The sequence below is a fragment of the Chlorocebus sabaeus genome, chromosome 22, assembly GCF_047675955.1.
Source record: "Chlorocebus sabaeus isolate Y175 chromosome 22, mChlSab1.0.hap1, whole genome shotgun sequence".
NCBI lineage: Eukaryota > Metazoa > Chordata > Mammalia > Primates > Cercopithecidae > Chlorocebus > Chlorocebus sabaeus.
Genome location: NC_132925.1, coordinates 81176384 through 81198837, shown reverse-complemented (window position 1 = coordinate 81198837; position 22454 = coordinate 81176384). Strand labels below are relative to the sequence as shown.

Here is a 22454-nt window from a genome sequence, read left to right as displayed (position 1 = left end):
TTTCCCTCATCTTTTTTGTAAGGCTGTTTGCTTTCAGGTTACATCCTTCCTAATTTTTTGGTCCTTAAAAGGTGATCATAATAGTATTTAGAGTTACTTTAAAATGGGCATTTGACAAAATACATAGTTGGCTGTATCAGCTCCCCTTTCTGTTTTTAGTGTGGATATTTTCTTGTCTGTGGGATCAAGCTCTCTGTGTGCCAATGCATTAGAACACCTGGATTCAGATTGGAGCTTTGAGATCTTTTCTCTTTTGCTGACTATTCCTATTGTCAAGTGTCACCCATCCTTTGACTGAGTAATTCTCAGCTACGCTCTTTCCTTCCTGTGACCTCAGCTCTCTTCCTGTTCAGCTTATGCCACACTTTAATAACTACTTTGGCTCCCTGGCTATTCACCTGTTCTTCGTCCCTCTGTGCCCCACAAATCTTCCAGAGCTGCTTGCTTTTCATCCGCCGCACCATCCTTAAAAAAACTCACTGTATGTTGCCAAAGTGATAAGGTTGGAAATAGAATAAGTTGGATAACTTTAGGAAAGGAGATGGCAGCCTTAATATTTGCATAGATAAAGCCATATACCCAGAATTCTTACATGGATGAACAGAAACGCATTTGGAACTGAGAGAGTTCAACAATGTGGCCAGATACAAAATAAGTACACAAAATCAAGAGCTCCTGCGTAATGGCAATGACCACTGAGAAAGTGCATAATGATAAAAATAGTCATGCATTCCACAAATGTTCGCGTTCCTGTGATTTTCCTGGCACTGCGGTAGACACTGGACACACAGAAGAGAACTAAGCAAGTGAGGTCCCGGCACTCACAGAACCCACACTCTGCTAGGGAGGCCAGCAGTCAGCACATACGCAAGCCAATGAAAACGAAAGACCACAAATGGCTCCAGGCTCCCATACAGACTAAGGAGGGACCCGCTGTCAGCCAGGTATGGTGAGGGCCTCTCTGAGGAGGCAACGTTAAGATCTGACAGTTGAGAATGAGGAAGGAGGCCATTTGGGGCCTGGGGAACAGCATGTGTGACTCATGTACCTTGAACAAGCTGGGTCTGTTCAGGGAACAAAAAGACATAGTGTGCTGGGAGTGCTGTGAGCTGACTGACTGGGAGAGCGTCTGGAGTGAGGGTGGACGGGTGGGTTCAAGTCAGGGAAAGGCGCGCCTGATTCAGTTTTGAAAAGGTCATTCTCGCTGCTGTGTGGGGAAACTGTCAGAGGCCTTGGGATGTTTTATGACTTTGGTTTCCTTCACTTCCAGGGGGTGGTCTCTGTCTCTTTCTCCCATTAAATTCCAGGGGAAAAAATCTGTGATTGGCCTGGCTGAGACCTTCACCCCATACATAGGTCGCTGGCCAGCCAGTGGGTTGGCTGCCCCAGGGCCAGTCGGACTCAGTCGCACAGGGTTGCTTTGGAAGAGGGGCCCTGTTTGGTTTGACCTTCTGTTGTTGCTGTCTTGAAATTCCAAATGCATTTTGAACAAGTGGCCCTCCTTTTTTATTTTATTGACTGGGCCCTGTCAATTACGAAGCCAGTCTTGCACCCCAGGTTCAATCTGTGGTCAGCCCTGGCTCAATGATTTCCTCCAGGCCTTTTTTTTTTTTTTTTTTAAATGAATTAAATCAGCAGTGAGCTGTGGATGAAGGTGTTTCCCTGAGGCCAGGCTGGTGTGGTGGGTGAGGCAGGAACCCTGAAGGATGTGGCTAGTGCCTTAGCTCAGGGCTGCAGGGGAAAAACCATTGCCTTTGCCGCTCAGGGAGCTGAACCCCAGCATGTGAGATCCATGTGAGATCCATGTATACATCTACGAGGGGTGGGATGAGGAGGGCTGGGATAGGAGGGCTTCTGGGGACCCCCAGGACTTAGAAAGTTGAGCCAGCCTTCCTACCTTTTAATTTATTTAACCGGGGTCTCTGGGCAGAAGAACCTCACACAGGTCCTGTTATAAAAGAGACTACTCAATGAAGCACAGGTGCCAGGCCAAGAAAATCCAGGCTGTCTTGGGTGGTCAGCTGGGCCTCCTGAGGCAGAGGACTGGGGTAGTTCCCAAGGCTGCTGAGCGTCCCGAGAGATCCAAGACTCTGGGGTCCATCTGGGGAGTGGCCATGGAGGGGCTAAGAGGGGAAGTGTGCATTAGACAGGTCCTCTCTGGAAAGAAAAGGGTGAACAGCCAGGAGAAGAGCTAGCAGGGAGAGGGAGGAGCAGGCCAATCATGAAGGAGAAAGGTAAGTGGCTTGTCTGTATTCTTCATGGCTGTTAAAGAAATGCAGGAGGAAGCAGAAGGATAAGGAGGCTGAAGTCATTCACACCTGGATTTGAATGTCAGCTCTGTCTGTGCCTTCCTACCCTCTGGAGCTGGAGCCTGGAAACTACAGCCTTTGGACCAAATCCCACAGCCCTGGGACACACCACGCCCACTTATTGTCTATGGCTGTTTCCCACTGAACAGCAGAGTTGAGACGGGACAGCTGCTTTTGATCTGGTGTTTCCTCATCTGCAAAATGAGCATTATGTTAGAATCTTTCTCCATGAAGTTGCGGTATCGTAAACGAGGTGCTTGGCAAATGCCTAGTATAGAGTTGAGCACTTGGCGCTGGCTACCAGGGCTGCCACATACAACAGGCTGGTTGTGTACCTCACAACAGCAAGTCCTCAACTCCTACAGATTAAACTGTGCATGGTGCCCCTGGAATGGCAGTGTGACCACCCTGTTAGTTGCTATTAACAATCACTATTAATAAATCCCATTCCTAGTCCTAGATGGAGCCTTCTCATCCTCAGAAACTGCACTGGTTAAATCAGTGGATCTTGACCTTGGCTGCATATTGGCATCACCACAGGAAGTTTCAAAAATTCCAATGCCCACCACAGGGATTCTGATTTAATTGGCTTTGGGGGTGGCTTGGCCTTGGGGATTTTTAAAAGCTTCCTAGGTGGTTCCTAGAGTCAGCCAACTTTGCAAACCATGGAGTTAACCCAAAACACAAACTTATTTGCTTCGGCCCTGAAGGATCTCAGCTGACTGTAGTTGGCCTGGTTATTGTGAGCAAATCTCCACAGTTCTTAGCAGCTGTGTGTCCTTGGGATGTTCTCTAACCTCTGGGATGCTCCTCTGTAGAATTGTGATGCTGTGAAGATTGGATGAGCTAAAGAGCTGGGCATGAGGTGGGGGCCACCAGTAGGTGACAGCTACTAAGTGTCTTGCATGACTATAGGACGGGCAAATAATTCTCAATATGCAGACTATGGGACTGATGTTGTTTTTCATGGGGTGGGGATAATAAGAGGTCCGAGGAAAGATTGGGAACCCCTTGCTTGATTCCTCCCTGGTTTTGTTGGTGACTTAAGAGGTCCCAGAGCTCCTCGCCAGAGGCTCCACAGGACGTTGGCCCCACACCAGGCAAGGCTCAGTGGAGATCTCTGCTGCTCCCAGGGAGAGGGCACAGGGCCACTGGGGCATGCATGGCTAATGCAGGGTGGCAGATTTGAAACCAAACACTGGTGCCCCCGCCCACAGGAGAGAGTAAGGAGAGACAGAAGGAGAGCTGCACTGATGGAGTCTCAGGGCCCAGTTCATCTTGACAATAGCTATACCCCATTCTGTCTAAGACCTCAGTGACCCTTCCACTTGTCTCTCCACTGTTCTGGTAGTCCTATTTCTGTCTTTGATTGCATCAGTTGTAACAAATGACACACGAGCCAGTAAAGCAATGGTTAAAGCAAATGTTTTAGTGGAGACAGACTGGGTTTGATTCATGGTGGCAACCTTTCCCAGCTGTGTTACCTTGGACAAGTAGCTTAACCTCTCTGAGCCTCTATACAGCAAGGATAATAGCCTATTCACGGAGCAGTTTGGAGGATGAAGTGATACAATGGCACAATGTGTTTAGCCCAGCGCCTGGCAGAGTGATGCTCACTGAAGACAAACCATGGTACTTCTGTCCTGAAGAAATCCTGTGGTCACCTCTCGAATTTGATCTGGATCTCTAAGTCAACCTTGGAGGCAGCCAGTGGTACCCCGTTTTATAGATGAGAAAACTAAGGCTCAGAGAGGCCAAGCTACTTGTCTCAAGATACACAGAGAATAAGCAGCAAAGCCAGGACCTTGGACGCCAAATTCAGTGCTCTTTCTATCTCTCCACTGTCTTCAAGGTGCAAAATGTCTTTTAGTTGACAAAGCAGGGTTATGTCCCTTTTCTCTCTCTAGATAGTCAAGAAACTCCAATGAAGAGGCTGTGTGAGCCCATTTTATAGGTGAGAACATGGAGGCCTGCTAACTTGAGGACTAATAGCCTATGTGAAATACAGACTCTCCCTGGGGAGACCCAGCCTGGCCCCAGCAGCTTTGGACTTAAGCTAGAATCCACAGGCCTGTCTGGCCTCAGGCTGGTCTCGTTTAGGAGAGGACCAGCTGTTGGCCTTCCCTCCTCTGCCCCCACTTCCTTATTACTGTTCAAGCTGCTGAGTTCAGAACACATTCAGGACCCTCTTGGTTCAGCATTTAATGGGATGGCAGGCAGAGGAGAAGAGAGGCTTTCAAAATAACGACTGGCAAACGAAAAAGAGGCATTCAGTAAAAGTGACAAGCATGGTCACTGGATTTCCTGACCCTTCTGGCTTTTATCCTCTCCATGGGGAAAGTGCCTAATTGTATTTCACTGGCCAGCAGCCAAAGAACAGTGTATCTGGGAGCCACCTCCAGATCTCTCAGCAGCCTCTGGTCGATGCTCGGAAGCCCCCAGCAGAGCTGCTTGTCCATTTGGATGCAATGACTCAAGGCTGACTTCCTGAACATTTTGCCTTGGGTCCGTTGTAATTTCCTACCTTGGGAGAATGTTGGGTGGGCATTTAGGATTTTGAATCAATTAAATAGCAGAGTCCAGGGCTAGACATGGGGGGTCCTTAGCAAGGTTAGTGGACAGCATTGTGCAGTTGATCTGGAACAAGCATCAGCAGACCTGGAATCCCTGCTGGCTCATTAGTGGCATGATGCCAGCCACTTTACCTGCCTCTGCAGGGAAAATTCCAGCAGGTACTTACCACCAACAGAACTAAGAGGGCCGCTTAGGATCTAAGTCACCCAGAGATGCAGGTGTGGGGGCTGCCTTGAAGCTCGAAGCGACTTGAGTTTGGTAGCAGTTTCAAAAAGTGACACACCCAATCCTACAGCTCTTGATTTCTGGCCCAATCTCAGACTTGCCTTGTATTGCAAAGTCCTGAAGCCAAATTCACCAGAAAGGCAGGCCCTTCACACGTTAACCTGCACGCACTATGTGCCATGCACTGTGCTAAGCACCTAGCAGTCGTATCCCATGAAATATGAAATTCTTACGACAGACTGAGGAGATGGGTACTGTCATTATCCTCTTTTTACAGTCAAGGAAACTGAAGTTCAGGGAAGTCATCTGATTTCCCCAAATCACACAGCCGGTGAAAGAAAGAGCTCGAATCTGAGCCAAGCTCTGACGCTGAAACCTGTGTTCTGTCGGTTGTGCCGAGAATTAAACCCCCATCCTGTGTGATAGTTGACTTAGGTGAGGCTATATCATGCATTAATTCAGATTCACCTGAGGATGCAGCAGATAAAGATCAACAAGAATGCAGGTCTATGCCTAGGGGCTCACTTCTTTGTCTCCTACCCTTTTCCAAAACCCAGGGTGCCGGGAGGCATCTCCCGTATCATTTTACAGATGCTGGGACATAGCCCAGGTACCTAAACTCAAAGCACTCAGGTCCACTGACAGCCCACTTCAGTGCACAGGGTCTGCACTCCTTCCCTTCCACCTCCTCCCGAACAGCACCGCGCTCGACAGCAGGGGAAACAGAACAGAGATGGTCTTACTTCTCAGGTCGAGTCCTTGGGAAGGGAAGTCAGGAGCGTGTTGCTGGGTTCCTCACTCCACTGGGAAGTCCCAGACTAGCAAGGAGGGCTGCCTCTAGAGGGCGGTTCTTAAACCCCTGGGAACGGGAGGCTGCTGAAATGTGCCAACAAGTGAGACAGCCTTTGCATTCCTGTTTATTCTGGTATCAATAAAAAGGAACTGTTACTATAGTAACAGATATTTCACTTGGTACACGGCCACTTCCACGATGCGGAACATCATGTCCAAGCCACACGCTTGAGAGGCACAAATAAATACCCATTTTGTCAGATTGATGAGGAATAAGAAACACGCCAAGCTTTGTTCTGAGCAAGGCAGCTCACGTAAAGGAATTTCCCTTGTTTTTTATGGGAGGGTCAGGCAAGAGTGGATTCCAGCACTTCCCCATGGGAGGGGAAGCCAAGCTTCCTGCGGCAGTGGTGTGGATTCTTCAGGAGAAAATGGCTCTGGGGGGAAAGGGGTGGGGTGTAAAGGGAGGGGAAACTGCTCAGCATTGGGTCAGTTCTTGATTATCCACGAATGGGTCAGAAACTCCGTACACAACATTTTCCTGATACCCCAAACGTCATCGGCACTTCACAGAGGAGCCAACAGGAGAGTGTAGGAGAGGGGAAGCACCGTGACTGGGTCTCAGCAGGCTCGAGTGTTGGCCCTGGCTCCAGCATCAGCCCCTTCAGCAGCCACTCAGTGTCTCTGTGTCTTGGTTTCTGTGTTTGTCAAACGTGGAGCATACCAGGGTGGTTGGGAGATGACATGGATGAGATGACATTAGTGAAGCACACAGTCAAAGCTCAGCACATGGGACTTTTCTCCAACAGAGACCTGGACTCTATGTGAACTGAGGCCAGAGCCCAGCATGGTGCATTTTGCCTGGCAGAATATGTGTTCCATAAGTAGTGGCTCAAAGAATGAACGTGTGAATGTAAAATATAAAAGTAGGCCAGGAACGGTGGCTTACACCTGTAATTCCAGCACTTTGGGAGGCCGAGGCAGGCAGATCACTTGAGGTCAGAAGTTTGAGACCAGCCTAGCCAACATGGTAAAACCCTGTCTCTGCTAAAAATACAAAAATTAGCCAGGCATGGTGGCACACACCTGTAATCCCAGCTACCCGGGAGGCTGAGGCAGAAGAATCGCTTGAACTTGGGAGGCGGAGTTTGCAGTGAGCCAAGATTGGGCCACTGCCCTCCAACCTGGGTGATGGAGCAGGACTGTCTCAAAAAAACCCAAAAAACAAACAAACAAACAAAAAAAACCAAGAAAAGTAAAAAATGTATGTAGATCCTTAAGGCCAGCCTTGGGTGCTTATGGATAATGGAGGCATTCTCCTAATTTCAGAATCAACTTTCATTTGAAAAGCTAGAAGTGTTTTCTATTGTATAGTGTCATCCTAGTCCCCCATTGAGGAAGCTGGGGTCTACGAGTTAGACCAGGCCTCCACCCCAACTTTACTTTCTCATGGAGTCTTGGTTGGCTGGAAGTCGATGAGGCCTAGGACATGCATCACAGGCGAATGGAGGCATTAACAATGCAACCTTGTGTCTTCTTAGGCCTATATTATTTGTGCATTTAACAAACATTTATTTAGTTTCTACTGTGTTCCTGGCACTGTTCTAAGTGCTGGGGGTACCATGCGAATGACACAGGTAATATCCCTGCCATCAGGGAACCTACCTGCAAGGGGGATACCCAGTAAAGAAGGAGACACTCAGGATGACGTCAGGCAGTGAGGAATGCCGTGATGAACGCAAGGCTGGGTGAGGTGAAAGGGGGTGGTGTTTTAGGGTAGCTGAATCACAAGGAGTCAGTTGTGTGAAGTCTGTATACACGGGAGAGTCTTTGTCAGGTGGGAAGAGCCAGTGGAAAGGCCCAGGCTGGGTGGATCCTGGTGTGATGTAAAGGCAGGCTGGGCGCCATCTTGGGAGCGAGGGAGGTGAGAGACGGGTGGAGTGGGAGGGACAGAGCAGGCACGTCCAGGGAGTCTTGGCCACGCTGACCATTCTCGAACCACTTAAACTTAGAGGGTCCCAAATTCTTGGGTAAAAACAATTTTCTGGAAACAGTGTGTGGTCCTTTTTGTTTCTTCTTCCCCAGTTCTGCATTTCTGGAGGCACTTTGAATGGTAGCCCCCTCAGCCTCCCACCCTGTTCTGCCTTAACTTCCGCAAACTCTCATGGTAGAAGAGGACAGCTAGATTCTTGTTCAAACCACTCTTTGCTGACCCTGGTTCCTCGCACACATTGTCCTGCTCTGCAAAGAAGTATTTTGAGTATTTCCTAGGGTCTTTGGTGGCTCAGATGAACCAATCCCAGTGCCTTCTAACAGCTGGAGAGTAAGAAGGATCCTGGAGCGGGGGAACTTCTGACAGCTCCTGCTCATCCCTGGAGAAGACAGAAGCCTGTCACCCGGTACACTCCAGAGGAACACGCACCTGACAGCCAAGGAGAACTGGGCAGTAGTCCTTGGATAATGGGCATCATTTTCCCTGGGCAGTTGGGAGTCACTGTGCTTCTCCCACAAAAACTCTTTTCACAGCCCAACTTGTACACAAACCCATCAGACTGCTAGCCCCAGGGCAGGGGCCTACTATCTTCCTGTCCCAGTACTGAGGGGCTCGAAAACTATTGTTAACCTGAAGACACCGAAAACCTTGTCCACGTGCAGGTGCAACTGTACGTGAGATCAGTGGCCAACAACCACCCTTTCCCAGGCCACATTCCATAAGTAAGAGGCTATGCTACACCCTGAGATGAGATGCAGCCAATAAACCTGTCTATGTATTGACCTGAAAAAGATGTCTTCTACATATTCAATGAAAAATCATATATAGTAGGATCTCTTTTCTTTTCAAGATAAAAAAAGTTGGTATATACATAAAGAACCAGTGTGGAGGCAAATACACTAATCTGTTAGCAGAGGTCAACTCTAGATCAATGTATCTCAAATATTATTACTAGATGTCATTTGAAATGAGTGCTAAAAATGCTCTTGCCTAAATCCTCAGAACCTCTGAGGGAGGAACCTAGGAATCTGGATTTTTTTTTTTTTTTTTTTTGAGACTGAGTGTTACTCTGTTACCCAGGGTGAGTGCAATGGTGCCATAATGGCTCACTGCAGCCTTGACCTCCTGGGATCAAGCAAGCCTCCCACCTCAGTCTCCCAAGTAGCTGAGACTACAGACACATGCCACCACACCCAGCTAATTTTTTATTTTTCGTAGAAATGAGATCTCTCTATGTTGCCCAGGCTGGTCATGAACTCTTGGCCTCAAGTGTTCCTCCTGCTTCAGCCTCCCAAAGTGCTAGGATCACAGGCATGAAGCCACCATGAAATCTGGATTTTTAACATACCCCTCTGGGGGTTCATTTATATTAAAGAGTTTGAGGAGCATTGTTCTACATCGTAAAATTACAGGCCCTTCTCCTTTGTCACTACATTTCCGTAATGTTTGTGGCATTAAAAAACAAAAGGCCCAAGCTTATATTACTTTTGTTATCAGAAAAAGACTCTAAGAATTAAAAATGCAAGGAAGAGCAACCTTCCCCAAACAACTGTAGTTAGTTAGGAATCACATCTGGCTCAGTTATGTCCATCTGAATATGGGAAAACAGAGGCCCTCTGAACAAACAAGCCTTTGAGGCGTTTACTCCAGGTAATTGTGTAATTCAAGCCCCAGCCGCTGTCTCCTGCATCCTTCTGTGTGGTTTTCCCTGGAGGTCTTCCTATTCTTCCAAAAGGAAGGACTCAGGGAAGTCAGGGGCCTGGGGATCTGCATACTTGCTCAGCCCCCTGGTGTGCTGGGGCATGAAGGGGAAGCCCAGGGGCTGGGCACACCCCTCCCTGTCTTCCCTCCCATCCCTTTTAACTCTGATTTCTTGGGAACCAGAGGAACCCAAAGGAAGGGGTACAGGGAAGACCAGAGGAGGCAGTCCTGACAGGGAGGTGGAGAATTTTCCTGCAACTATAACGGGCTGGGCTGCAGTATGCAGAAAATAACCTCCCCAAACAGCTTTTCTTTTATTTCGGCCCCTTTCTCCAAGCCCATGGGCGCCTAGAAGAGCTTATCTGGGCCCACAAACATCAAACAAGAAGTTTCCATGGCAACTTAAAACTTCCTCCTCAACCCTGTATTCAGTCTAAATCTCCAAGGCCCCTTTTCAAGGCCTCAATGGGGTTTCTGAGCAGCCACCCACAAAACAGCCCTAGGATTAAACCGTGCCCCCGGCCTCTCAAACATGCTCTGCTGAAAGGACTCGGGGTGGAGGGGAGAAGAAGCTGTACTGGCAGAAAGAACCTGTCATGGGATCCGTGGAGAGATTATAAAAGCAATGAGAGTCGCTTTTTACAACAAGTTTGAACCGGGAAGAATTTACCCAGTCGAGGGATTTCAAGCGTGAAAGCAGGAAAGTGTGAGGGGGTGGGGATGAACTTAGAGTCTTGTTTCTGAAAGCTGGCTCTCCACCCAGCTGCAATTAGACATGGTTAATTTGGTCTCTAGCTGCAGAAGGACCCTGGGGTACCTCCATCCCCAGTACATTTTAATTCCCTTGTAATCAGACAAGAAGCATAGTGAGTGAATCTATGGATGGTGAGAGGATGTGAGAGGGAGCATGTGTGCGTGTGTGTCTGTTTCTGTGTGTGTGTGTGTGTGTGTGTGTGCGCGCACGTGCGCAGGAGAACCTGGGCAGACCACAGCTGTCAAACCAAGCAAACTTCATGATTCCTGGCAGCATAGTTGCTAGATGTACCAAATAAAAATGCCACACATCCAAGTTAAATTTGAATTTCTAATGAGCACCAAATAACTTTTTAGTATATTCCATGAAATAGCTGGAACATGCTTATACTAAAATATGATTTGTTGTTTCTCTGAGATTCAGATGGAACTGAGTGCCCTATATTTTATCTGGCAGCCCTACCTGGCAGAGGCAGGGGTGGAGGCTCCGTCTGCCCCTTTGGCTGCAGAGGAGAAGTATAGTTGCTGATGCGCACAGGCACCTGGGGAGGTGCCTTTTTGTCCATAGTGCAGAGAGATGATTTCCTCCCTTCTAGGAACATGACCTGAGCTCCAGGTAGGATGCAGGTAACGCCCCTCAGGTAGACTTGAACTACTGGACTGTATTGCCTTCCAGGCATGGCCAAACAGGAATTATTCTACAGAGGTGACCCTTCTAACCCTGTGATTAAGAGCATGGACTCTGGTGCCAACCCAGACCCCAGTGCATTGCTGGACAACTAGGTGACCTTCAACTCTCTGTTTCCTCCTCCCTAAAATAGGGCAGACATGTTTTTGAGGAACCAAGGAGTTATGTTCTGGAGAGCCCTTCACACTGTGGCTGCCACAGAGTCAGAGTCAGGACTCTGTAAGTGGCAACTATTATTTTGATAACTCACTTAAGAGCATTCAAGTTTTTTTTTGTTGTTGTTGTTTTTTGTTTTTTGAGACAGAGTCTTGCTCTGTTGCCAGGCTGGAGGGCAGTGGTGCAATCTCGGCTCACTGCAACCTCTGCCTCCCGGGTTCAAGCGATTCTCCCATCTCAGCCTCCCGAGTAACTGGTATTACAGGCACCTGCCATCACGCCTAGCTAATTTTTGTATTTTTGGTAGAGACAGGGTTTCACTATGTTGGCCAGGCTGGTCTCGAACACCTGACCTCAAGTGATCCACCTGCCTTGGCCTCCCAAAATGTTGGGATTACAGGCGTGAGCCACTGTGCCCGGCTGAGCATTCGAGATTTTCATCCAACTGAAAAAAGTGGAATTAAAGACTAGAGTCAGAACAATCTCTACAGTGTAAAACACACACACACTATGTATAGCAAGGATTGGAAGGAGACATTTCCAAATGTTACCTGTGGCCGCCTGTGGTTAGTGGGATTATGTGTTAGGCCTCCTCCTCTTTAGTCTCAATTTCTTGAAGTATCTATGGTGAGCATGTCTTACTCTAATATTAAGACATTATTTTAGCCGGGCACGGTGGCTCATGCCTGTAATCCCAGCACTTTGGGAAGCCGAGGTGGGCAGATCACCTCAGGTCAGGAGTTCGAGACCAGCCTGACCAACATGGTGAAACCCTGTCTCTACTAAAAATACAAAATTGGCTGGGCATGGTGGCAGGCGCCTGTAATCCCAGCTACTCAGGAGACTGAGGCAGGAGAGTTGCTTGAACACAGGAGGCAGAGGTTGCAGTGAGCCGAGATCATGCCATTGCACTCCAACCTGGGCAACAAGAGCAAAACTCTTTCTCAGAAAAAAAAAGAAAATAAAAGAAATTATTTTGAAATACCTTGGGATAAACATTTTTCTTTTTCTTTTTTTTTTTTTTTTGAGACAGGGATTTGCTCTGTTGCCCAGGCTGGAGTGCAGTGGAGCAAACACAGCTCATGGCAGCCTCAACTCTCTGGGCTCAAGTGATCCTCCCACCTTAGCCTCCTGAGTAGCTAGGACCACAGGCATGCACCACCATGCTGGGCTAATTTTTAAAAATGTTTATAGAGACGAACTCTTACAATTTTGCCCAGGCTGGTCTCGAACTCCCAGCCTCAAGGCATGAGTCACCCAGTGTTATATTATCTACTGTATGACTTGAGGCTACCGTTAATGAAAACAGCCTCTATTTTGGGTCTGAATCTGTAATGTCCTCCTTGGGAGCTTCTCAAGGAAAGGAAGCCCACCCCTTCACCACATGGCCAAATTGGCTCCTTACTCCCATTCTCACTTCCTACTTCTCCCTGTGTGGAGCAGCCAGAGAGTGGGTCCAGGGGCACACGGCCCTGGTTTGAATCTCAGCTTCACTCCTGATGAGTTGTATGACCTTAAACAAGTCATGTTACCATCTGAGCCTTGGTTTCCTCATGTTTCCAATAGCAGTTACCATTACTCTGCTCCCTGAGAGGAGGGGCAGATCTGTTTTATTTATAAATACATCCCTTCACGTTGGAAACAGAGGCCAATAAATATTAGCTGGATGAATAAATGAATGGAGTTGATGAGATGGCAGATGTACAGCAGAGATGGGGTGACAGTGAGTGACTAACAATTATGAGTCATTATTGTGACTATGATCCGAAGGTGTGCAGACTTTGGCATGGATGGACCACAGTTTGAATGTGTTTTCTACTTCTTTGTGGGGTAGAAAATGTTCCTTAGCGGACCACGGGCAAGGTACTTAAGCTCTCTGAACCTCGGTCTCCTTATCTCTTAAATGGAGATGACAATTGGCAGTGTCCTTGCGAGGCAGGAGAATAGGGTCTGGAGGCAGGGAACATAAGGCCGCTTCACGGTGACTTCTCAGAACAGAACGAAATCAAACGGAAACACTTCGGCTATGACAGGAAATATCCTGTCCATTTACATAGGGAGTGCACTCAATAAATGATTATATAACTTCACTTTGTCCTCTTCGTCTACATAGGACGTACACTAAGTAACCAATGGAAACCTCTAGAGGGTATTTAAACCCCAGAAAATTCTGTAACGGGGCTCTTGAGGTCCCACGCTCGGGTCCCCTCCCGCCCTGTGGAGTGTACTTTCATTTTCAATACATCTTTGCTTTTGTTTATTCTTTCCTTGCTTTGTGCGTTTTGTCCAATTCTTTGTTCAAGACGCCGAGAACCAGGACACCGTCAACGGGTAACACTTGTAGAGTGGTGGAGGGAGCCAGGGCAGCCTGCGCAGCGGATACTAAGTGCTCGCCAGTGCAGCCTCCGTCCCCTTTTCTCAGGCACTGCTCCCTTCCTGCTCCATACCCGGCAGGCTGCAGCCCTTGGAACCACTCCTACGTGTTTGCTTTTCTGCGTGGGTTGATAGCTAAGAGGTGAGGGGGAACACAAGGCCTTCAGATTAGGGAGACCCCCTCCGCAGCTTTGTGAAACGATCGAGAACTGGGTGGGGACACTTAGGGTGGCGTGCTTTATGGGGAAATCGCCGGAGCAGGGATTTGAAATCAGATTCGTCTGAAGATAAAGCTTCTCCCTCTCTGCCTGCCCAGCCTCAGCCAGATTTGAGACCCTCCTTTAGGAAGGCGCCGCCAATCCTGAAGTTTGGGCCAGTTCTTGCTTTGGGACTTGGAGAACTGTGGTGCCAGTAACTGGGTGGCGGGATCTCCCGGAGGCGGGGCCTAAGCGAGAGGGGCGAACAGTTACAGACCTGGACGCGCAGGGCGCGGGGACAGGCACCGCCGCTGCAGACGCGGCAGCTGGTTTGCCTCGCGCTTTGGCTCCACAGGGGTCGGCGGGCAGGCCCACGGGTAGCGCCAGCTCCTTGCCCAAGGCAGAGGGTAGCTGGCCCGTGAGTCCAAGTCCCTTGACGCTTTGTAATCACGGACCCGCACGGTGCAGGATCCCAGCACGAGATAGCATTTCACCTCCTCCAAACGTCTCTCTCCAAGGATACTCCGGAAGGAAATACCACAAATGCTTACTGGGGCTTTCTTTCTCTTTTTTCCCCCTACATCCCTGTAGTCTCCGAATTATTTGGACACTGGTCATACATTACGTTAACTTCATTTTTCTAAATAAAAAGGCCTCCTTTTCCTGAGTAGAAAAGCAACAAGTGCTTACTGCAAACAAGCAAACAAAAAGATGAAAGAGAAAAAGCATCTGTCATCCAATCCCCAACCTTAAGAAAAAAAAACCACCCTGTGTTTCCTTCCAAATCGTTGCACGTACACATATAGAAAGGCAGTTGCTCTCGTAGCTCTCTTTCCCTTCTCCTCCCCTCCTATGTCATGCCTCACTGGACAGCAGACCTCCTTCAACCTTGCTGCCAGGCTCCTGCTTCTTTATGCCCCATTGCCTGCTACTCGGTCGTGCCCATTTTCCCCTCTCCTGGCCCAAACCTGCCGCGCCTACAGCCGCCTTCGCGCACTTGTGTGAGTCTCTGTTTAAGATATCAGCCAGGAGGTGGAACCGCACAGGACTTCTGTAGTCAAGAAACTGTGTGCGCGTGTTCTCACACATAGGAAGAAAACAGTGTATGTCATAGATCCCCAAAAGGATGAATGCAGGAAGAGGGAAGGAACAAAGGAAGGAAAGAAAGGCGGAAAGGAGGAAGGAAGAAAAAAAAAAGAAAAGTAATTAAAAAGAATGACGTGAGGATCGTTTGAGTCCAGGCGTTAGAGACCAGCCTGGACAGCACTAGAGAGACCCTGTCTCTACAAAAAATTTAAAAAATTAGCCGGGTGTAGTGGTGCGCACCTGTGGTCCCAGCTACTCAGGAGGCTGAGGCGGGAGGATCGCTTGAGCCCAGGAGTTGGAAGCTGCAGTGAGCTACGATTGCGCCACTGCACTCTAGCCTGGGAGAAAGAATGAGTCCCTGTCACAAACAAGCAAGCAAGCAAAAAGAATGACGTAAGGTTAGGAAAGAAGCAGAGCAACGAAGCAGAGGCGGCCAGCGGCGGGCTGACCAGGGATTGAGCGCCGTGCACCGCCGAGCCCTCCTCGCGCTCTTCCCGCGGCGAGGGTGGCGTTGCTCCCACTTACCCGACCTGAGCAGCACGGCCCGGTAGAGTCCGGTGGCATCGGAGGGCCCCCGGACCCACTCGTCCAACCTCTGCGCCATGCCCGCGCGCCTCCTACTGCAGAGCCAGCACTGCGGGTCCCGGGAGCGCACAGCAAGAGCGTAGTCCGGAGCCCGAGCGCCTCCGCGACGATGACGCGGCTCCAAGGCCCAAACCCCGCGGAGGGTCAGGTTACGGCGGCGGGAGAGGAGATGCCGCGGGGGGAAGGAGGGGGGCAGGGGCCAGGGCAGATGTCCGCGCCCAGGTAGCAGGCAGGGCGCAGGTGAACGTCTGCAGTGAGGACTCCTAGCCCCGAGGTTCCAGGGCCGAGGCGAGAACACAGTGTCCTGACTTCCAGGATCGGTCTCCCGCCTACTCTTCTCCTTTCTTTGGCCGCCGGCCTCGTTGATGCTACCAGCATGGGGTTCTGAAGCGCCATACCTGGGATTAGGTCCCACCACCACCATTTAATAGCTGTGTGACCCCACGATTTAGTTACCTAACCTTGCAGAAACTCAGTTTCCTCATCTGTAAAATGGGGATAACCAGAGTACTTTCCTCACATAGTTGTGAGGTTAATCAGCTTAGAGTGTGTGTATGTGTGTGTGTGTGTGTGTGTGTGTGTGTGTGTAGCCCAGAACAGAGGCTGGTGCAGAACAAACACTATACAGTACATACTGGTACTTTAAAACATGTCCCAAATATCATGGGGTGGGTGGCACTGAGAGGCAGGGTCTTCGCTGGGTGCGAAGGCTGAGGGCGGAGGTCTATGGAATTCCACCAGATTGCTTTCTTGGCTTTGTGGAGGGTCTGTAACAATCAGAGATGAGTGGGCCAATCAGGTCTAAAGGTGGGAGGTGCCAAGCTCACCAGGGGGCTTCAGGAGATACCAGAAGCTGGCAATTTTGAGGATCTATTCTGTGTCTGTGTCTGGTGCTAAGTTTCTTCTAAAATAAAAATTCATGTTAATTGTGTGCTTCATGTTCTGTTTCATTTAATCTTCATAATCCTATGAAGCAGGGTCTATTAACATTGCAAATGAGAGAAAACGGAGACTCAGAGGGGTGATGCAACTTCTCTGAAGTCACACAGTGTGGGATTGGGATACCTGAATGCGGGTGGTCCGACTACAGACCTTGACCACCTGCTCCTTTTCCTTTCTGTTATCTCATTCACTTGTCACAACAGCCCTGAAGGGTGGGATTCCCTCCAGTTTACAGGTGAGGTCTTTGAGACTCAGGGAGGTGAGGTGGCTTGCCCATGTGTGCACAACCAAGACCCAATCCAGTTCTCTGCCCACAAAACTTATGCCCCCGAAATCTAGCGACTCCTGGAGCTGTCCAGGGTACTGGATGGCCTCTGTTCAAGATTGTGTCTGAAAGGGTCAGGGAATCTTGAGCTGGCTGTTGGGGTCTCGGCTGCCTGTTACCAGTCTTGGTACCTTCAAGGCCAACTGTTGGCCAAGCTCTCTTTGGTTGGCCCATGGCCACTGCCCAGACCCAGCTTCTGCTCTGACTCAGGGGTACTGTACCTCTCTGCTCCCCAGACACCATCCAGTGTCCTGAAGGCCCATCTGCCACACCTCAGACACCAGTCAGGGGCCCAAGGTGACACTTGATCTTTGGGGGCCTCACTGGTTGGTCAGATTGATTGTGTCTGTCATCAACAACCCGCCTTCAGTAGTGCCAGGCATGATTCCAGATATTTGGCGTTCACTACCTTATATCCTTTCTTCGGAGGATGAAATGATATCCAATTTACAGTTCACCTCATTTAATCCACTCGATAGCTCTTTGACCAAGCTATGGTTCTTTCTTTCTCCTTCCTTCCTTCCTTCCTTCCTTCCTTCCTTCCTTCCTTCCTTCCTTCCTTCCTTCCTTCCTTTCTTTCTTTCTTTCTTTCTTTCTTTCTTTCTTTCTTTCTTTCTTTCTTTCTTTCTTTCTTTCTTTCTTTCTTTCTTTCTTTCTTTCTTTCGATGGCTCACCACAACCTCCACTTCCTGGGTTCAAGCTATTCTCCTGCCTCAGCCTCCTGAGTAGCTGGGGTTACAGGTGCGTGCCACCACATCCAGCTAATTTTGTATTTTTAGTAGAGACGTGGTTTCCCCATGTTGGCCAGGCTGGTCTCAAACTCCTGACCTCAGGTGATCCACCTGCCCTGGCCTCCCAAAGTGCTGGGATTACAGGCATGAGTCACTACGCCTGGCCTCAAGCAATGGTTATGCCCCTTTTACAGTTAAGGAAATAAGGCTCAAGTGACGTGCTCAAGATCACATAATGAGTTGGTAGTGGAGCCAGAATTTGAACCCAGATGGTGCCAGAACTTTTGCTGCAAGGGGGAAACCAAAACAGCTGTGGAGCAAAGTGGGACTCAGGGAAATTGTGGCTATGGGATGTGCTTTTGTGGAGCATGCTGAAGGGATGGACTCTGGCCGCACCTAGGAATTCTAGGTGGGTCTGACTTACCTGAGCCATTTCGTCTCTGCTTCTCATTTTCACTATGAAATCTGGCCTGAGGAGAGTATGTTTTCTGTAAACAGAAAGAAAGTAGGTGGAGGTGAGGACCCTTGGTTCTTTGGCAGAGGGAGGGGTGATGGGATATTCACAATGTATCTGAGTCTTTTGACCACTGAAGGCACTGGTCAGGGTCAAAGTCCTCTCCAGAGAAAGAAATTATCATAGTCTTTGGAATGGATGTATGTGTGTGTGTGTGTGTGTGTGCCCACGTGTGTATTTATGAGACACATGCTCTTTTTTAAAAAATAAACTTTATTATTTTTAAAAATAGTTTTAGATTTAGGGAAAAGTTAAGAAGATAGTACAGACAGTTATCTTATACCCCACACCCAGTTTCCCTGTTATTAACACCTTACATGTATGCAGCTGTACATGTGAGTTGTATGGTGCATTTGTTACAATTAATAGACCATATCGATGCATTATTATTAACTAAAGTTTATACTTTATTCAGATTTCCCGAGTTTTTACCTAATGTCTCTTTTCTGTTCCAGAATCCCTCCAGAATACTACGTGACATTCAGTCATCATGTCCCCTCTGGCTGCTTTGGCTGTGACAGTTTCTCAGACTTTCCTTGTTTTGGATGACTTGCACAGTTTCTAAGAGCCCTGAGGCCCATGTTCTTTTAGGTCAAGCTCATGCCCATGCCGTTCCTTCGGCCTGGACTACCTTCTTCCTACCTTCCTGGCAAAGTCCTCATTCTTCAGGGATCAAGTCAGAAGGCTCCAGGACTTGGTCCTTAGGCCCAGTTCTCGGACATCTTTTCTTGTCTCTCCACACTCTCAGGGCTTTAAAGAGAACTCTAAGCCAACATTCCCCTAATGTATTATATATTTTCAATCTAGACCATGCTTCTGAGCTTTGACCTTGTCCAATCAGCTACTTGACATCTTCACTTGAAAGTCTAATAAACACCTGAAACTCATCATGGCCCAAACAGAACTCTTGACACCCAAGCCTCCAACCTGTGCCTCCCCTGTCTCCCCCATCTCAGCACATGGCTCTACTCTGACTCTGTTGCTCAGACCAGGAGCCTGGGAGTCTTCCTTGCCCTGTCTTCCTGCAACCTCATAGTCGTCTGATCTCCCAGACCTGGTGAGTCCACCTTCTAGTGAATTTCTGGAGTCCATCCACTTCTCCCAGGCCTCCATGCCACCACCCTAGCCTGGGTACCACTGAATATCAACAGTAAATTGTTTTCTGTATTAGTCAGTTTTCACACTGCTATAAAGATACTGCCTGAGACTGGGTAATTTATAAACAAAGAGGTTTAACTGGCTCACAGTTCCAAATGGCTGGAGAGGTTCCAGGAAACTTACAATTATGGTGAAAAGTGAAGGGGAAGTAAGGAACATTTTACATGGCAGCAGGAGAGACAGAGAGAGAGCATGTGCAAGGAAGTGCCACACTTTAAAGCCATCAGCTCTTGTGAGAACTCACTCACTGTCACGAGAACAGCATGGGGGAATCTGCCCCCATGACCTAAACACCTCCCACTAGGTCCCTCCCTCGACATGTGGGGATTACAATTTGAGATGAGATTTGAGTGGGGACACAGAGTCAAACCATATCACTCTCCTTCAAGTCGTTCTCCACAAAGACTCAAGTGTGAGCTATTAAAGCATAACTCAGATCCTGATTCTGCCTTCCTTGGAACCCTTCTGCATCATGTCTTCCCTTTGCACTGGGGACTCAAACCCACATGCCTTCCCCAGGCCTACAAGGCTTCTGCAGCCTGGCGCTTCCCTGCCAGCCTCTCAAATTCCATCTGTTTGTTCCTTCCACTGTGCAAGGGCCTGGATGCCTCATTGAATACAACAAAGGTCCCTGTCCTTGCGGCGTTCACATTCACATTCTAGCATGGGAGAGAGACAATAATCACGATGAATAAGTAAGGTAGACAGTGTGGAAGGAGACCAGAGAGACTTGGGAAAAAAGGAAGTGGAGAGGAGGGAAATAGGGTGGCTGGTGGTAAGTGGGGACCACCTGTGGTCATAAGTAGATGCTCAGATGGGTCTCAGTGGGAAAATGAAACATGGACACAGACTTGAAAGAAGCTGGGAGTTAGCCAAGTGGACATCCTGGGGCAGAGTCAGCAGTTACTGCAAAGGTTCTGAGCTGGGCTGTGCCTGGCATATTCAGGAGCAGCAAGGAGGTCAGGGTGGCTAAAGTGGAGGGAACACAGGGGCAGTTACATGAGAGAAGATCAGTGAGGAGACAGGGGCCAACTTCCCCCACGCCTCATACTCCAACCACTGAGAACTCTCTGGGTTCCCTGAAAGCCATGGCTTCTCTCACCTGCCAGCTTCTGCAGGAACTATTCCCTTCACCTGGGAAGCTCCCTATTCTGCCTGGCTCACTTCTTCTCATCCTTTAGGTCTTGGCAGAAATGCTACTTCCTCAGGGAGGTCCCCCTCAACCACGTGCTTCCGTAGCACCCAGACTTCCCCTATGTTAATACTTCCTACTGAATTATGACTCTCAACCCCGCTTCCTTCACCACACTGGACTTGCCTTGAAAAGGAATTGGGTCCTATTCACAGCTGTCTCCCCAGGGCCCAGCCTGGAGCTGTGCTTGGAGTGGACACTCAACAAAGATTTATTGAGGGAATGAATGAATCAGTGAATGAGGGAATGCAGCCACATAAAGGCCTCTGCGCTGTATGATAAAGTGGGTAATTTCCCAGAGAGTGAGCCAGGGCCAGAACCAGGAGGAGCCTCAGCTGTGGCCTGCTCAGGGATGATCAGGGTGAACAGAATTGCCTGGGCTCCTGTTGTTTCCCCTGGGGGTTCCAATTTTGAACTCCACCACCAAGGAGGGGATGGAAGAGGGAGAGGGAGAGTGTTTGTGGTTTGAAGTATCTTTTGTGCTTTTTTTTTTTTTTTGAGACGGAGTCTCGCTCATCACCCAGGCTGGAATACAGTGGCGCGATCTCGACTCACTGCAATCTCCACCTCCCAGGTTCAAGTGATTCTCCTGCCTCAGCCTCCCGAGTAGCTGGGACTATAGGCGCCCACCACCACATCTGGCTAATTTTTTGTATTTTTAGTAGAGACGGCGTTTCACCATGTTAGCCAGGATGGTCTTGATCTCTTGACCTCGTGATCCGCCCGCCTTGGCCTCCCAAAGTGCTGAGATTACAGGTGTGAGCCACCGCGCCTGGCCTCTTTTGTGTTTTTTAATGAAAGGATTAAGGGAAGAAGTAACCTCATCTGTGGAAGAAAATTTCAGGACATAGAAAAAGAAAAAGGACCCAGTCTAGAGAGTCCAGAGGGGATCTGAGCTGCTGCTCATCTCTCTCCACACAGACCTGGGAAGGTGGACTGGATCCCAAGGGCAACATCAGCATCACAAAGCCAGAATTTCAGAAGGAGCAGTTCCCAGAACTGGAGTTCAAAGAAATGTCGCTTGCCTCAGGGATTTGCCCCTGCCCGGAACTGGCAAATTGACTTTACTCACATGCCCTGATCAGAAAACTAAAATACCTCTTGGTCTGGGTAGACACTTTCACTGGATCGGTAGAGGACTTTCCCACTGGGTCTGAGAAGGCCACCTCGGTCATTTCTTCCCTTCTGTCAGACATAATTCCTTGGTTTGGCCTTCCCACCTCTAAACAGTCTGATAACAGACCGGCCTTTATTAGTCAAATCACCCGAGCAGTTTCTCAGGCTCTTGGTATTCAGTGGAATCTTCGTACCCCTTACCGTCCTCAATCTTCAGGAAGGGTAGAACGGACTAATGGTCTTTTAAGGACATACCTCACCAGTCTCAGCCTCCAACTTAAAAAGGACTAGACAGTACTTTTACCTCTTGCCCTTCTCAGAATTAGAGCCTGTCCTCAAGATACTACAGGGTACAGTCCATTTGAACATTTATATGGACGCACTTTCTTGCTTGGCCCCAACCTCGTCCCAGATACCAACCTCTAGGTGACTATCTTCCAGTCCTCCAGCAGGCTAGACAGGAAATCCGCCAAGATGCTAATATTCTATTGCCTACTCCAGATTCCCAGCCATATGAAGACACCCAAGCTGGATGATCAGTTCTTGTTAAGAATCTGACCCCTCAAACTCTACAACCTCGATGGACCGGACCCTACTTAGTCATCTATAGTATCCCAACTGCCGTCTGCCTGCTGGACCCTCCCCATTGGGTTCACCATTCTAGAATAAAGCTGTGTCCATCGGACAGCCAGCCTGATCTCTCCTCTTCCTCTTGGAAGTCACAAGTACTCTTTCCTACTTCCCTTAAACTCACTCGCATTTCTGAAGAGCAGTAATAACCTTTATGAGCCTAACATATCCCTTCATTCTATTAGGTCTATTCATTCTTACACTACTTTTTGCAACAGGCCTTTATGCAGTCACCCCCGCTACTTGGACTGCATCCCAAAAACTTGTCATCCCTACTATCTTCTGTCTAGTCATACTCCTATTCACCATTCTCAACTACTCGTAAATGCCCTGCCCTTGTTTACACTGCCAGTTTACACTTTTCCTCCAAACCATCATAACGGATATATCCTGGTTTCACCTCAAACAGCCACC

General features: G+C 48.8%; 1 protein-coding gene across 3 annotated transcripts in view; it reads right to left on the bottom strand.

Moving 5' to 3' along the window:
• Window positions 1-22454, bottom strand: part of FAM107A (family with sequence similarity 107 member A) — a 63997-nt gene that overhangs the window by 7303 nt on the left and 34240 nt on the right. Inside the window, exon 2 of one of the 3 annotated variants that reach the window (XM_007984794.3) lies at window positions 17855-17918. In XM_007984794.3, the coding sequence (XP_007982985.1) occupies window positions 17855-17918 (64 nt within the window). Of the gene's footprint in view, window positions 1-5851; window positions 5985-15372; window positions 15614-17854; window positions 17919-22454 lie in introns of those variants that run through there. The other 2 variants (XM_007984793.3, XM_007984795.3) reach the window with 2 other exon arrangements.